Here is a 17,826-nt window from a genome sequence, read left to right as displayed (position 1 = left end):
AACCATTAAAAACAATCACACATTTTGACTGTACAGCAGCATCATAACATTCAGACATTCAAAAATAAGTTCTGCTGCTACGACGACTTTCACCTGGTCCCTGATTTTTTTAATGATTACAGCCACACTGGATGACTCACATTACATCATATGTGTGTGTGTGTGTGTGTGTGTGTGTGTGTGTGTGTGTCCTTACATTCCAGTCTAGCGAGGTGACATCTTTGTTGCTGGGGACGTCCTGTCCTCCTTCCCGTATGCAGTGTCTCAACACCAGCTGTGTGGAGCTGCTCGTGCTGTTCTCGCTCAGGTTCCAGATGCGAGCCGTCGAATCACCGGACCTGAGGGTGGACAGAGAGACGTTTGAGCGACTGTACATAAAAAAAATATACGCATTGCAAGATGAAAAAAGATATAAGAATAAGGAACGATTAATATAAAGAATTTACACGAAATAGTGCAATAACTTCTTTTACTCGATAATTTCTGAGTATGTTACCAGGACAATTATTGTTTCATACAGGATCTCATGTTTTAGCCGTGACATTTATCCTTTTATCTCGTTGATTTTAGTTTTTTTTTTCCTTTTCTTTAGCTTGAACTAATTAAGACGCCATCATTGTAATAAAAAAAAAAGCATAATCATGATAACGTGCTGCTGAAAAATCAATGTGAAAATAACCACAAATATTAAGCTGTCCCCATCTTTCTCAATAATCTTCTTCTGCAGCCCTGGATTACAGTGAAGTTGTAGCAGCTGGAGGATATTTGACTTCAGTTTTCCTAATAATTAAAGACATGAATTTGCATTACACAGCAAGAGTTCATGTGTGCTATCTATAAAGAGTACGAGACCAGGGGTTGCGGGAGAAAGGGCGACTGACCCTGATGCCAGCAGGTCGCTGACTGGGTTCCAGGCACAGATGAAGACCTCAGACTCGTGGCCCCTCAGGACCATGGCCTTGTTCTGGGGGATCTCCACGTCTCCGTCCACCTCCATCAGGTCTGCGTGGTTGTCTGAGCACAGAGATTGATGAAGAATATCAAGACAGTGCACTCACTGTCAACAACCTCCTGTAGATGATCTACACTCTACACTGTGTTCTCTGATAACCACAACATGAATGTACAGTAATGTGTCATAAAAATATTAAACAAAATGAACTTTCACACCTAATAAAGACGATTCAGTGGTTTTGTCGTGACAGGTAACTGTAAACGTATGACTCACTTGCTAAGGCGTGGGCTCCGTTCTCCTCCCCGTTGGCGGTATTCTCTCCGTTCTTGGCGTTGCCGGTGATGCTGCCCCCGGTGGCCGACGTCGGCGCTGAAGCGGCGGCCTGCTGCTGGGCCATCTTGTCCCGGTAGGCCTGCTGCCTCGTCTGAACGACGTCCGGCATCACCGCGTCGATTAGGGACAGAGACTCGATGGGCCGCCCGTCGAATAACGTGCCGTCCTGGAGGGCGGGAGAAGTAACCAGTCAGAGGGGCGTTGGGACATGAGGAGGAGGAAAGAAATGGAGGGGAGAGCTTCTGTGATCTACTGCGTATCCCACCTCATTGATGCTGACTTCAGCCTCGACGTACTGCAGGCCCTTCTGGATGATGCTTATGAGGGCAGCAGGGGGAACCAGAGCACCATTGATGTTGGATTGGCTGATGTGACTCTCTATACCAAAAGTGAACGCTGAGTGGGAGAACCCTGGAGAGGAGGGGGGTAAGAGAGGGAGAGAGAAGATGAGGTGACGAGTACAAGCAACACTACACAAACTAAATATTGTTTCCCCTCAATATTAGCACAACATGTACCAGAAGGCCATCTTTCCCCTTGCACACCACTGACACTGTTCACATTCTCCGCGGTTATTCTCTGAGGTTATTAAAAAGATGATGCCTCGTACTGAACTCGTTGCTCAACGTCAGACTTGACATTGATTTCACGACGGTTTCTGTTGCACTGGTTGCGGCGCAGTAAAGTGCTCCGATGCTCGTGATGTTCTTTATGCGATGTGATGTTTTTAAAAGTAGTCGTAAAATAAACGGCGTAGCGAATCCATACAGCGGTGCATATCTCTGTCAGCGTCTGTTTATAGCGGTTGCACCGTCCGACCTTTCACACAGATTTTTATCAACTGGCAGATCATCATGACCTTATGGGAATTCCCTACTTTCAACTCACACTGTCTTAGACACAGGGTTTTTCTCAGAAATCCAAACTCAAATGTCTCGAGCCGCTGCTCGCTGCATGTGGTGAGAACAGGCTCTGTGTGAAATTCAAGGGTTTATAGCTCAAAAGAGTCATTTCACCACAACTGAGCACAGAGCAGTTTTTTTTTAAAGACAGACAGTTTCCTTCCATCTATAAAAAAAAATGCATGACGTGATGACGTGCCATGGCCGTAACTCGGGCCCGTTGTCATAAAAGCAAGCCCTTTCACGCAAACACAAATCTGTCACTGCCTTCTGATTGCAGCTCTATCGCTACGTTCCAATGTTTGAATCAACAATACAACCTGTGAAAGGTTTTACCTGATTTACACGAGCCGTCTGCACCTTATCGAACGAGGTGACGGGAAGCTGCAGACACTACAATACCAATCGTTCTGCACACGTGTAACAGAGAACCGGTGACAGCCGAGTCTGCCAGCTCCTCCGCACCGATGCAGGGACTTTGGTTTACACAGCTCGCAACGTTTATATAAAGGTTATAGATGGTCACGCCGGCAGAGCTGCTCACACAGAGGGCAGGAAGCCCGTGTCTATTAAAACGTCCATCTGCAGACTCATTTGAAGTAAAATCTTTTTTTCTGTCTGTCACCAGCATCCGTCTAATTGACTCCATATCCACTCCAGATGTACAGGTCAGTACTTTGTATGGCAGCTGCAGTGTTTATGCTGCGAGTCTTTCTAAAGCCTTTTGCTGTGTGTCTTCAGCATAACGGTGCAATATGTATACAGTCGTCCCAACCCCAGCAGTCAGACTAATATTAAAATACGTATTAGTCTGGAACCTCTCGGTTCATTTTCGATTTCCAAGGAGCGTTACCGACGGACGCACGTCATGTGACGTCTGTTGAACGACGTGAAAATGTGAAAAGACCAGAGCAGAGAGGAGATGTCTATGATGATGCTTCCACGATGTCTGTGAACGAGTGTTGTCGTTTTTGTGGGAGAGAATTTGAAGATAACGGGTACATTTAGTCTAATGCTCGTTCACAACGGGAGGCTTGGTTGTTTAATAAAAAGTCGCTCCGTGTCGTGGTATGAACCCCGCCCATTAGCAGATAGGGCGCAAGAATGAGTGCCCAGAATTCCCAGGTTAGTATCCCAGCACTGTATGGTTCAAACTTCTGACTGAGAGGAATCGTACATAACACTGTGGGCAGACAATGCTGTTGGCAGACCCACACCCACTGTGTTGGGAATACACACCCTGGTGTCTATGGGATCAAACCTACTTTTCTCTCAGAGGGAATTTAGTCGATGCCAATTTTAGACTCAACCCAACTACCTGAACCTGCAAATTCCCGCCGTGGGATCATTCAAGTTTTATCTTATTCAACTGTAGGATCATTATGACGGATGTTGAAGTGTTTGTAATATTTTGTCCAGGCTAAACAACAGTCAAGCCTTTGTATAAATAATACATGTTATGAACATTAGACTTCATTAGTTATAATGAGGTGTTCCTATTAAAAACTGACAGCAGAGTGTTAACTACATCCTACACTGTGGCTGTGTCTGAAATCACCAACTCATTCACTACCTCCTACTCACTATAAAGGGAATTCGTTGTAGTGGGCTATATAGTCACTCACCAGCTACGATTTCGGACACTACTTGAGACGCGATGGAAATTACGTTTTTCTCACAGGATTATGACGTAACTACAACGACGCCGGCCAGTGGACGATCCTATTATATTTAAAATATTTATTTTACACTTGTATTAATACTTATTAGTAAAACACACAAATCACATTTCTCCTTCCTGCTAAACAAAACGAAAAAACAAACTATCGATAAATACTCACAAAACCGCTCTAACTTGTCTCGATAAAATGCCCGCAAATATTAACTTGTCCGTGTGTATTTTCACCATTATTCAATGGTTTTTGACAAAAATTTGGCGAAATTGTGCAAGAAGAGAGAGAAGTCTGAGACGTGTTGCTGCTGCGAGACGCACTATATGAAATTTCCCTAAGAATTCGGACACCACTACAAAATGGCGAAGGCACTATGCTATACTATATAGTGGTTAGGGGGAGATTTCGGACACAGCCTGTGATACATGTTTGGTGGGGTAAATTATATTTACACATCTTTAAAACGACATAAAGGACTATTAAAACAAATCGGTGTATTAAAACTATAAAACAATATTAATTGTACCAATATTTAAATCATGTTCCTGCTCACATTACTTTTCATTTATATGGTATTATATATCATTACATTAATCTTATCCTGTTAATTCATTAGTAGACTTTTAATAGTTAACTGATGGAAAGAAAACATTAAATGCTGCAGAACTATCTTTTCCAGTGATCAGATTTGCGTTACGAGAAAAATTATTTAAGGTCTTACAGTCTGAACCTTCCAAAAGGTCTATATACTAATATATATTAAGGTGTTGCATATTAAACCAAAACCTTCAGTGAATTAATCAATAACGTCACTGTTAAGCATTCAACATGATGCTCCTGAACGAAATCCAGTGCATGACTAGACTCTGTGTGTGTGTGTGTGTGTGTGTGTGTGTGTGTGTGTGTGTGTGTGTGTGTGTCCGAGTACGTTAAAATGCTAAAATGCTTTTGCGAGCTGTCCGCGCTTAAATACAAAGTCTAATCTACTCACGTATCCACAGAATAACCGCGTTGTGCAACAGTAATAATCATCCGTGTGGAACACAAACTGAGCATTGCGACGTATGGATTGAACGACGCTTCGAGGCAAAGAATTCACTCGAGGACTCTTTTCAGGCCTCGCTCTAATGCAATCACAGTTCATTTCTTCAGCAGAGCAGCAGCTGCACATTTTGAATAAGAGTGATGAATATCTGAGGAGGATAAGGACGTGAGGATACCTGACTCCTGTAGGTATCTGTAGACCAGGAAGTTGACCTCATCACTGCTAATGCTCATCTTTACTCCTGTTACACCATGAGGTCAGCACACACACACCTAACCTGAAGAAAAAGACAGAGAGAGAGGGAATCATCAGTTTAACACTGCTGCTCAGAGAAGATGACACATAGACACACAAGAAATGTTAACACAAGCACAAAAGACAGACGAGAATGTGTGTGAGCATCAGCATATCATGAAGACATTTTTGAAACTCTTGGAATTCCTTCTTCCGGCAAAGCGTACTGGTCCGACGTCAAACAGCTCATGTAGGCGTTGACATCCTGTCACAATATCTGTCCAAAAATTTGAGACAGTTTTACGTCATTGAGAAATGTAACTCTTTAATGGTGTCTTTGTTTGAATGTGAAACTTGCACAGGGTATAAAGGGCTTGAGGAGTTTTCAGAAGCCACATCTGAGGCGGCTCTCAGAGACAGATCCGGATCACTTCTGCACTGCACTGTGATTGGATCTCAACCAGGTGTAAACGCAATCTGTACGGCCGGACCACATTCTTGAGTTCAACTGGGGGAATTGCCCAACCTCCCCCCTTTCCAGACATCCCAGGCGAGCCTGGATTAAAGCTTTATACAAGCCCTGTTCTCATCAACAACAACGACAACCACAAAAACAAAGAGTAGAGCACATACAGCCTTGTTTACCTTATCAGGCTGCGTTCAGAGCCACAACTAATGCCACATGCAAGCACACATTCCCGGTAGATTACTTTGTAATGTGACTGACATTATGCCCCCCCCCCCCAAGTACATGAAGCAACACATCCCACAGCAGCCAAACCTCGTGCATTTCTCTTTTAGTTTTCCGTTTGAAAAGTGGCCTTATAGGAGCCTTTTTCGCTGCCCGGCATCTGTCCCACGACCCCTGCCGTGCGCTCGCCGCAGCGATCCCTCGTGAGCGCCCGCGTCGCTTCCTTGGCGCAGCGTGTGGCCGACAGGTCGAGTCCCCGACAGGTCGAGTCCCCTCCGTTCAACTTGAGGTCTGCTCGCAACGAGACAGAATCTAGATGATAAGAGCGTGTGGTGCGTTTAGGAGGTTCTGACATCGTTACCCACCATCCTGACCGTGGTCGCGTGTTAACAGCAGGTTGAACCCCCCAGCGAGAGTGGAGAGAGCAGATGGACAGTAAGGAACGTCTGGTACGTTGATGTTCGAACACCAGTATTGGGCGATTTACAGTCGTCCCAACTGGAGCTACAAGTGATGAGTAGGGGTTGGGTAAAAAAAATCGATTCATCAATGCATTGCAATATATTTTTTGCCAATTCAATATTGAGTCAGAAAATCTGCGAATCGATTAATTCCGTTGTAATTAAACCCCAAACCTGTGGGTGCCGCTGAATTTAGATTCCCGTAGTACAGAGGCCGATACAGATGTTGTTCCTTTAAAAAACAGCGAGAGAAACTGGTGGTAGTCAGGGTTTCCTCTACGTTCAGTTTGCAGCGGCAGGGGTTACCGGGCACCCGTGAGATAAAGTTAAATTCCGGCTCTGCTTAACTGTTCCTTAAAAAAAAGATAACGGCGTGTGTTTTGCTAGAGCTTAGCATGCATGCTTACGTCTGAAAGATGTAAAAAAAAAAAATAAATTTAAAAATGAGGTTCTGGGCAACAATTTTAATTTCTGTGCATCCCTTGAATTTAGTGTGAACCAATGGCCACTCGCCACTTATTAATCAATCGCTGCACGCATCAGGCCACAGACAAAAAACTAGGTGGAGAGAAACCACCAGGACGGTGGCGCCTGAACCCTTCTGACTTCTTGCGGCGGCGTCCGAGCACGTCAGGGGATCCTGATTCAACGTTGCTTCCGTGAACCCAAAAGGACTAGGGAAGTACAACTTTGAAAACTCTCTTGAGAAGCCAGGGCACCGATTTCCAAACAAGGCGCAGCTCAAAGTCCATTTCCCCCTGAGAATAATCAGCCATGTAATGCCTGGAGCTCAGTGTGTGCAGCCCCCCTCCCCGTCTCCCAGGAGGAGCGGGCTCTCTGAGCATTTAATGGCTTTTAAGTGGATGAAATACTGTTTCCTGGCTACTGTAAGCACTGGGTTGCGTTTCATTTCCCAGGATGTTGGGGTTCTCGTCGTCTGGCACGAGAAAACGTTTAGCATGACCCGTGGCCTGCACGCTGCAGAATATAAAACCCAGAGAGGAGGAGGCGGAGGAGGAGGGGATTCCGCACAGTGATACCATCGTCTTATTCACTCTCCACCGGTAATTAGAAGAGACGGTGAGACGAGATTAATCTTTAATGGCAACCTGAGGGGAAGCAGGTTACTACGAAGCGAGTGTGATACAACTACACAACACGCGCCGTGTAAAAGTTGGAGACGACGTATTTTAGTCGAGCAGTGTCAACAACAGTCGACCCTCCACACTCGAGACGGAGGCAGCCAGTTTCATCACCTTCGCAGGAGAGGTGAGGCTGCCATGGCGGACTAGTTCGAGGACCTGTCCCTGGACGGTGTTTCCCGCAGAGACGGACGTCAGCGAGCGGCAGGTTTAATCTACGGCGGACGGACAAACATAAATGAAAACCACCTCGCACGAGCTTTTGCGGCCCAGGAGCGAGTTAATCACGAGTGTTTGTAGTCGTGATTAAGTTACATGGCCCGGTGCTAACTGGCTACAGTCTGTCATGCTGACATGAGCCATTACTCCCTCCCTCCCTGGCATTGCAGACATACTGTACTCTAAATTAGGCCCATTATTAAATCATAAGCAGCTGTCGGGCCGCTTTCACTTCCAATTTGCAGCGGTTCCGTACTGCAAACATTTCAGCTGCCTGCTTACTTTGAAACGCGCCACACACACACACCCACAAGCCTGCACTTTGGGGTTGGTGTGTGTACTGTGTTTACAGCAGAAATATATGACGGCCACTGTTGAAACTATAACAGCGGGGCAGAAATAAACTGCCATAGAATATGTTCTGAGGCAGATAATTAAAGGAGACCTGGCTGGTTTTTGCGATTCTCAGATATAAACTCCCAGAAAAAAACAAACACCTGTAAACTATAATCTATGGAATGCAGTTCTGATGTAATAGGTTGTGAAGTTTTATTAAACAGTGATATTTTCAGTTTCTCACATGGTTTAAATAGGCTGTAAAAAAAAGGGGCAGATATCAGACACTATATTAATATGATGCAGGCTAATAGAATTTCAAGGTAGATTTCTCACATTTAATCACATTCCACTAAAACTTTATCTAAACTTGTCATATCCACCTGTGCATCTTTCTGGGCCGCCAGTTAACAAGCTCAAAGGTATGAAAGACTGACAAACAGTCCTACAACATGTCTGTAGATTACACAACAAGGCCTAAATCAATCAATCCAATGTACAATCATGTTCTGCTCCCACACTACAGAGGCACAACACAACGTCTGGGCGCATTGCTTTCATCCTTCAGCATCTTCTGCAACATTCTCATTGGGCAGCTTTGCTTTTTTTCACGAATTCAAGCTTCCAATACTGACAAAATAAAATCAGGCACTTAAAAGATTTTTCCATTTTAATGAGCCGTCAAGTCAGTTATTCAGCTTTAAACCCACTGTTTGTTGATGTTTTGGTGATATAAGAGTTATGTCAGCATATGTTTCGGACAATTGGACAGTTTGGACATTTCCTGTGAAATTTCCATGGTGAAGCAGCACCTATTGTTTTGTTTTTATATCATACAACTGTGTTAGATTTCAACACATGGTGGGTTTAAACATCTTCTAAACAAGCAAACTGTCAAATGGAGTTTCCAAGACAGATCATCCCATTTCACAAACATTTGAAAAGCCATGGTATCAAGTCGACTGCTGCCTTGACCAAATATACCTGGATAATTCTCAAAGATGGGAAACTGCACAAAGAATAAGCCTTCAGATGGGATTTTGTTCTAAAAAGATCCCCCCGCACAGCTGTGCTTCTCCTGGGTGCCAGCTGGTGCAGGATCAGTCACAATATGAAAATAAAAAAATTTGCCTCACACACCATGATGTTTTGTTTATTCAATAAACATTCTATAAAATGACAGGAGCGAGAAAGGCATGTTGTGTGTGTCGTTTCATCAGATTTGTTCCATCCAGAATATGTTCCTTTTTTTAGGAAAACTAAATCTCAGACGATGAATCTCGACACGCGACACCACTCGATTTGAATCTGGAGTTCATTCCAATAAGAATAAGGTTTGTTTAATGATCAGTGATTGTGGGCGCCGAGTTTATTTCGTCTTTTGCAGTCATGTCGACCAAACAACAGCTGACCTGAATAACACACTGCAAGACGCATATGAGGCAGCGATGTTGAGTTTGGTTGAAACGAGAACCTGCAGACTGTTGCGTCACCGATCACCGAGACCCTCTGCTCAAATCCCCTCTGACAGCAGCGGAGCCCGGGGGAGGGCCACGTGTTTGTAAACAGTGACGTGCAGTTCCTCTCCACCGCCATCCAGCTGCGGTGGCGCTGTGGAGCCACGGGCCGCAGCCGGGATCCTCTGTGTTGACAGTGTGGGAGAACAGAGGGAGGAGGGGGTGGGGGGATGGGAGAGCAGAGGAGAGGAGAAGGGAATCTCTGTCTCTGCTTTTTTTTTTTCCTCGCTCCTCTCTCTCTCTCTCTCCCTCCCTCCCCAGTTTGCCACAGACTGCTGCCAATGGCAAACTGGGTCCATACTGTACATCTTAAATCAAGTCACAACTCAACAGAGAGAGGGGGGGGGGGCATGTGAGTAGCAACATATTGTTGAGAATTAACTTAAATGCAGCACTAAGTAAGATGTAATAAGACACAATCAGAGGTGTAAGCTCACACGAAGAGGTGGAGTGATGATGTACGTGCAGACTTTAAGTCTATACCAAGGCAACACAGCGGTTGTCTTTGAAGGTTACTAGATGAGGGGGCGCTTGTTTGTTTTTTTTACTGCCTCTGCCTGCATCACATTTAGACCTGTAGCTCTCTGAATCAAACTGCGCACATAGACAACAGACAAGGTAGAGTAGGTTGTCCACTAACTACAAGGGTGAGTGGTTCAAATCTCCCCCTAGCCCACATGCCTTGGCCAGGACACTGAACCCAAACCTTCCGCCTGGGGTTCAGTGTGTGAATGATATGGGATATAGAAGCGCTGTGTGACTTTGTGAATGTGACCTCTACTGTCGAGCATGTTGAGTGGTCATTATGACTAGAAAAGCTCGAAATACAAATCCCTGTAAATGATTTGTATCTATATGCGCTTGGGGGTTGGCTCATTCAAACCACACCACTTCTCTCAAGTTGCCTCAAGGTCAACACGCGCGCACACATACACATAACATCAGCAAACGCATGTAATGAATGTTAAACTCACTTTGAGTCTGGTTACTCAAAGTGAGTCCAACATTCATGCTGATGTTTGTTTTGCTTTATTTGTCCCCTACTGGCTGGGTAGCTCCTCTTAACTAGTCTCCAGTCCGCAGATAAGCTGGCGTCTGTTCGAATGCACGAACGCCAGGCGCAGGTGAATGGATTTAGTGAAATGTTAACACTTATAGTATCTACTCTGTCAGTGCTAAAGCATTTATTTTTAAGTGGATATCCATGTTTTACTTGGTTAAAGCATCTACCACTGAAAGTCCATAGCTGTGTGGGATATTGTTTTCGGGTATGGATGATGATGACAACCCGGTGGTGAGGCTCCTTCCCTGTTCTGATCAATTGTTATGCACACTAAGTTAAAAACATATTGGTCCCCCTTATTGCAAAGACCCTTGTCAACAGTGTTGCTTATCCATTTTTTATAAAATGGGAAGCTCAGATCAAGCGATCTGATTGGTTCATAGCTGTGGTATAATGAGCATATACCACAGCTATGACGTCGAATCGGTTTGATCAGGTCCGTATCACTCCGCGACTGAGGAAGTAATGACGTAAGTAGACGTGAGTAGCGACTGAGTGAAGCTGAGTAAACCTATAAGAGCTCAGAGCACACAGTGAGGTTGAATGGGGTTTCAACCTCACGCGAACCATGGCCTGTCTTGAGCTATTGCTTAAATATTTAGAAAAGGAGTTTTAGCAGATAGTATATCATTATCAGTTTTTTGAGCTTGAGCACTGTGATATCAGTATCTGCATTGGCATCAGTATCAATCAGGCGCCACCAGATGTAAATAATAGAAATACAGTGCATGCTTCTCTCGGGGCGTCCCAATGTTTCCCAGCCTTATTTGTATAAAGAACATCACTGTTCAATGCTGCCATTTTAAGTCATGTTTGGACAAACATAGCCTGGAGATTTTTCAAAGGAACAACAAAAGGGTCCCGCAGGCCGTTGCTGCATTTAAAACCAGGGGAGATTAGGCAAATGGGTCTGCGGGCACATGAACAGCCGACGGCTACAACAAGCTGTTCCACTCCAGTCCACTAGGCGATGGTGATGCAAAAGACTGTACAACAACGATGACACTATTCAAATCAAGCAACACTAAAACAACAGTAAAGAAGATTCAGATTCTGCTGCCGGTGTTCGGAAAAGAGACGAGGAGTGGTAAGAAAGCATGTTCAAGATTTAATGAGCAACTGCTGAGATTGACCGAACAGAAATAAAACGCTGGAGTACTCGACCAATAGGGCATCTTCAGCACTGTAAGCCCAACCCCAAAGGTTATTGTACTTTTGTTGAGTACTGCCTCCTCGAGCAAACTGTTATGCTAGTAAGACTCATGCATCCATGTAAGACTCTTACATCTCTTTTTATCAGTATTGGTATTAGCGTGTGAATGTTTTTCTTTGTGGTTTTTTTATAAAAATATCATGGGGGCATTTGTTAATGTTACAGACTGTGAGACGACTCAAGGCAGGTGCACACTGCCACCCCAAACTGCGTCATGTGTGTTCCTGCCTATTGCAGCCTGTGATTATATCTACCATTAAGGTGCCATGTTCTTTAAAGGCTCTCCTGCACTGACAAATAAATGAGGCCCAAGCTGTGATGCCTGCTGCTCTCCCTCTCCTCTGCAGGTGGAGATGGGGCTCATTCCAGTGAAAAACTCAGAGGTCGAGTCTATTTTCAGAGAGAAGCGGAGTGGAGTCCAGGCGGTGGGGAATTGAATGATTCAAGACAAACTCATATTTCTCATTGTACATCACTCCAAAATGCATCAAATTCGCCTGTCGCCTGTTAGAGCCACATGAAAAATAAGAGCCCCTGTAATGCCGTTGCCTCGAACAGCAAAAATGTGCTGTGGGAAAAAAGGAAACTGTCAGCCTGAAGTAAGCCATGGAGTAACGGGGTTACCTAATTAGATTGCAAAAAAAATAAGTAAATCAGCCAAGATTACATTTGAAAAATGAAAAATATGCTATTACATTAGAGTTGCGTTGTCATCATTACATTTTGAGGTCTTTAAAATTGACAAATCTTAAAGAGAAAGCAACTAATGTAAAGATTGTCTGACATACAACGTCTCTCGGACAGGTGCTCCACTATGTGGTGGGGAAATAAGAGCAGCGTTGAGTCAAGATGGAAACAGCAGCAGTAGTCTCCACACACAAAAATGTGTAACGCGAGAATATTTACGTCAAGAGTAATTTGTGCAAACAAGATATAACACTGCAGGGCCGTCAACTTCAAATCTAAAGAAACATTTAGAGGTAGGTTTCCTTCTCAGTTATCAGCTAACACTGCAAGAAAGGGCGTGTGATGGGTTTAGCTTAGGTCGCTTTTCTACAGCATGAATTTTGTTTCGGCCACTTTCATCAGCTCGTTTGCGTCAGCCACAGTGGTGTGGTTGTTGATGGTGGTGGTGATGACTTAGCTCCTTTGCTAACACCAGCAGCAAAAATAAACAAGAGAAACAATACAATTGTAGCTATTTAAAGCAAGGTATTTTAGTAAGGGTTACTGCACTACTGTACATCAAGGTTGCTCCTATCTTTTAAGTTTGTTTTTGTTAATGGTGATTTAACTAATGTCTGCTTTTATTATCTTAATAATTTATTTATTTCTTTTTAATTTACATTGAAAATGGAAGAATAACAAGTCGCATTGTGGGTAAAGCAGGTGCAGGCTTGACAAATAGGAAGAATCCATAGAAAATTTTAAAAATCAGGAACTATCAACTAAGGTAATTTGGTAACAACCAACAAGGCAAGAGAGCAGACTCAAAACAGTACTCCTCCCATCGAGCATTGTTGAAATTTTGATCCTACAACTGAGGCACAATATAAAAAAGTGACAAACCCATTTAACAACAGATTATTGTTTGTTTGTTTTCTGTTGCTACATCTAAACTAAACCCATACACAGATTAATATCAACAATAACACAGTTCATCTTAAATACGTAACGACAGCACTGTAAGCTTCAGTTGGGGCTTTCATAAATTATGCCGCGCATTATTTTAGGGAGCACTACCAGCACTGATCCACAGTCGGCATGTGGCTCCCCCCTCCCCCATTTCGGTCTACTGGTCGGAGTGGCAGATTGCGTTGGCAAATCTTGCTCTGCCTCGCATGGCCCGCGTGAGGTCAGCGAGGCTGGCTGTCTGTCGTGACAGATGGTCGCACGCCGGCCTTGCCTGCTAGCCTCGCTTGACGGGCGGTTAAACCTGCTGTGGGCACCTCGTGTCCACCTCAACGCGGCAGGTCAGTTAGGGCCACTGGATCGGTGGTGGTCGTCTCACAGAGAGTCGCCGCGCTGCCTTGGACGAGCAGAGACCCTGTCCGAGTAAGAGTCCAAATCACTTTGAGGGTCTCTTCAGAAGGTCAAGTCCAATGCACACACCAGGTACAAGTTACTGCTCGATCTGCAGCTCCCACGGTGGTGCTGAGCATCACGGTGTGGAATAATTCTATGACACAATCGAGATGTTGTTTAACTCTGTCTAAAAACTCCGCCATGACGATGAAAATTATCTAACGTAAAATCACCAAAGCATTGGTGCGACTGGGGATTAAACTTTTACCGGTTTCACGGTAAAAAGCAGAATCAAACACAGGCACATCTCTGCACAAAATGGAAAAGTGATAATACTGATAACCGTGATAATTTGGTGGTGTTAAATTTTCACAACGTTACATCGCTAGGTAAACTGTTATATTTTAGAGTTGGCTTTTACATCAAAAGGCTAAACACTTTTATGCAGCCTTGGGTTGTTGTTGCTGTCTTGAGAGGTTCAATTGTCGTAAACTATTAATCCACACACTATTACCAACATTTAAGAACGAGGCAAGCAGCTATGACTGGGGGCGGTGAGGTGACAGACAAACAGGATGAGCCAATTTATTGACAGCTGGGGGTCTTGGGTTAAAATAAGATGCAGTGAACTCCATAACCCGTGTAAGAACCCTGTGGCCTGGTCAGTGCAACACGCCACTTTAAAAGGAGAGCAGAAGAAAAAGGGCTTATTTTTAGCACTGCTCAAACAACTGCCCATTGTTTATCAAATGTTATGATTCACATACAAGCAACTGATCTACAAAACAAGGTGGCTATGAATAATCTCGGTCTGGAGCTTGGGCTGGAGGTATTCACAAATAGAGCGATTGAAGCTTCAGTGCCCTTATGAAAACTAATGAATCTAATAAAGAATCATTTTGTTCATTTTCAACTTGGGCCCAATTTCACAAGATTTTCGTCATCATGACAGTTCATTGTACTTCAAAACACAGTCAAACACGTAAATGATTAGCTAAAATGAAGCAGAGCTAGACTGGAACAGCTCAGAGGCCCAGTCAAACCAGTACAATGTATTTTTACATATTTGTATAATGTGTGGCACTAAAATAATGAGCGGATTATTGCAAATTTTGCAATAAATTTGTGACCAGGTTTACACTTATTTTATCAGCACAAATTAAATGATTTTTTGCTTACCAAAAAAAAAAGTGCAAGCATATGTTTTTTTAAGTATTGAAAGCATTTGTATTTTCTTTTTCAGAAGCAGTGAGTGTGTTCACTTTTGACTGAAGGTTTGTTTGCTTTGCTGCTGTTTGTTTTTGTTACATTTTGTACTTAAAATTTGAGGTATATTTTTATGAGGTGATAATACTGTGCAGTAGTTAGCTCATTGGAAAAGAAGGACGGAAGATGCCCATCAAATTGTTTGCAATAATAAATGCTGCTGCCTTCAACCTGCATCACTGAGAAAAAGTGGTTCAGAACTTTTTTTCTATATCATCATGAGTATCGTTATCGCAAATTTCCTTGAAATGGCGTAATATAATTTTGAGGCCATATCGCCCAAAATGGAAATGTTTGTAAATCTGCCTGTGATGTAATGATGAAAATGGAGTTTGACAAACCTTATCCCATGTTCTATCACCGAGGCCTTATCTTTATTTAACTATCTCACTTTCTCTCTCGTCATTCCTCTCTGATTCTTTTGCCCTCTCAGACTAAAACAAAAAGGGTTTTTGAACATCAGGGTGAAGTCGGGACAGGCCATTGAGGTGTGGAGTATTTGGCTCCCTTCAGGACACACTTGAGTACAAGTATCTGAAATATTTGTGGTGCATTTGCAGAATGGGGCAGACTCTGGAAGAGGCACACAAGCAAATCTCTGGGCCAACTGCTGCACTGAACTGACGCTTAGGGCTGAATCATTTAAGGACAAAGGCTTCATTCTTCTCTTCTTTCATACAACAGACTTGTGGCAGCAACACATTGTTCCATACAACTGCATCAATAAAAGCACAAAACAACAACCAAGAGTCCAAAGCCATGTTTTCTTAAGACTCTACACATTCAGGATAAGATTTGACATTCGGATGACTTTCTCCTAAAACCAGCAGCAAGTAAATCAAGACTGTGATGATTCTGTCATTTGTGTCGCGCTCCCGGGGTCGTGAAAAAAACATTTTACACTTGTGTACCGACGCAAGGTCTTCGTGTGAAATTGAACACAAAGTTGGTAGTGAAAGGTTTCTGCGGGGCACAAACAAATTGGGTGTGTTGTTGGCTTTAAGAGCTCTGACTCACAATCAGTAATTGCTCAGCATAGAGCTTCTCTGCAGCACAAAAGCAAAGCCGAGCTACAACCACAGCACAGAAACAACACAATAAAACAAAAGTCACACAACAACAGAGACATTTATGAGAGCAATATGCTCCTCTGACATCAGTGTTTATTCTCACCATATAAAAATCCCCATCTGTTTCACATCAATATCGCAATAGAGAACTATTTCCTGTGCTACATGTAAAAACCCCTTGCTCTCTGGTGCTGACTGGTGTAAAAATGAAAACTATGCATGAGTGCGTATAGGCTTACTTATGTAAATAACACAATAAAAGCGAGATTACTAAGCACTGCAGCTGACATATTTCAGCATGAATGAAATAAACAAGCAGAGCTGGGGGCAGGAAAGTGAGGAAAACAAAGCATTCCAAATGAGGCCAAACTGACATTAACACAGCTAGCTGCCGAAGAGGGGGCGACATCAGTAGCCTAGCTGTCGCAGCAAAGCCTCCTGGTGCAACCGGAGAACCAAATGAACAGCGTCAGCGAGTCAGGCGCAATGTCCTTGGGCATCGGAACGCAAACAAACACGAGCGTCACCAAGAGAGACCGACGGCTTTCTACGGGTCCTATCCCGCATTGAGCATTGCGTGCTGCGGGGGGGGGGGGGGGGGGGGGCACACAGTTTGCAGGAAATCTGCAGGAGTCTGAAACGGTACAAAACAGGAAGCGAGCACAGTCCTTCCACTGGAAATCAAACTGGAGCTGCCACGGCTTTCTGGCAAACACAAGTGGTTAAAGGAGTGAAAATAAACTCGCTCCCAAACTGTTTGTTCTCCTCAGTGAAATCAGACACTTGGGGGGGGGAGATACAGAGGGCAACAGGGTTAACAGGAAATGTAGTCAGTGTGTGTGGAAGCAGTGGCACTGACGGTGCTGCATGTGTATTGTACAGACCTGTCAATCCGGACAAATCAGACTCTGATTTCTTTCCCCCCTTGGTTACCAATTGGTTAATTTGACCACAACAATCTTACATAAGTGTGGACCATATCGACCACACCGAGACGATTTAGAGGATTGTCCACAAACCAGTTGTGGGGCGGTTCATTTGTAATGGCAACATGAGCCAATGTGGAGCAGCTCCTGTGGCCAGCTGTACTTCATGTGCAAGCATAGCCAGTACGGCCATAAAACTTTTGGTCAATGAATCGATTAGTTGATCGACAGAATATTAATCAGTTAATAGTCTGTTTTGCAACCCAGTTTTTAAGCAAAAATAAGACTTCTCCTGTCAACTAACCAAGTCGTCACATGGTTTAAGCTGGGATTTTTTACATGAAATCTGGAGAATGTCCTGTTGCATTACTGCCGACATTCTCCCGAGTTTATGTCTGCCATTCATATATGATGAACGCGGCAAGAGATTGGCGAAGTCGGAACCCAGTCCTCGCATACAGCCCCACCGTAGAAGTTCAGGACAATGTCCGCATTAGTAAGGGACTTATGACTAGTTATTCACAGCCATTAATGTGAAAAGGACGAAGCGTCAATTGCAGGTCTCGTCTTTTGAGGTGTGAGCTCACAAAACAAACTCTGCATGACCTCTGATGTGTAGGAGGCAGGTAGAAGCATTTCACAGATCACTCACCACAGTAGTAAGTATGTATGCACCACCAGTCCGTTCAGTCAGGGCCTTGTACCATGGGCTCAGAACCTGCAACAAAAAGAGATCCAACACTTAGCAAGGGGAC

The 17,826-nt window shown here is 43.9% G+C and overlaps 1 protein-coding gene across 5 annotated transcripts in view; it reads right to left on the bottom strand.

The window, feature by feature from the left end:
* Positions 1-17,826, bottom strand: part of LOC118317927 (F-box-like/WD repeat-containing protein TBL1XR1) — a 50,505-nt gene that overhangs the window by 9,686 nt on the left and 22,993 nt on the right. For 3 of the 5 annotated variants that reach the window (XM_035647073.2, XM_035647072.2, XM_035647071.2), the window contains exons 2-7: positions 17,724-17,789; positions 5,084-5,185; positions 1,554-1,699; positions 1,229-1,454; positions 882-1,014; positions 197-338 (exon numbers count right to left, since the gene is read on the bottom strand). In XM_035647073.2, the coding sequence (XP_035502966.1) occupies positions 197-338; positions 882-1,014; positions 1,229-1,454; positions 1,554-1,699; positions 5,084-5,141 (705 nt within the window). In that variant the 5' untranslated portion in view covers positions 5,142-5,185; positions 17,724-17,789. The remainder of the gene's footprint in view (positions 1-196; positions 339-881; positions 1,015-1,228; positions 1,455-1,553; positions 1,700-5,083; positions 5,186-17,723; positions 17,790-17,826) is intronic. The other 2 variants (XM_035647075.2, XM_035647074.2) reach the window with 1 other exon arrangement.

The sequence above is a fragment of the Scophthalmus maximus genome, chromosome 13 (genome assembly GCF_022379125.1).
Source record: "Scophthalmus maximus strain ysfricsl-2021 chromosome 13, ASM2237912v1, whole genome shotgun sequence".
NCBI lineage: Eukaryota > Metazoa > Chordata > Actinopteri > Pleuronectiformes > Scophthalmidae > Scophthalmus > Scophthalmus maximus.
The sequence above is the reverse complement of the archived record's forward strand: the minus strand, read 5'-3'. Positions and strand labels throughout refer to the sequence as shown.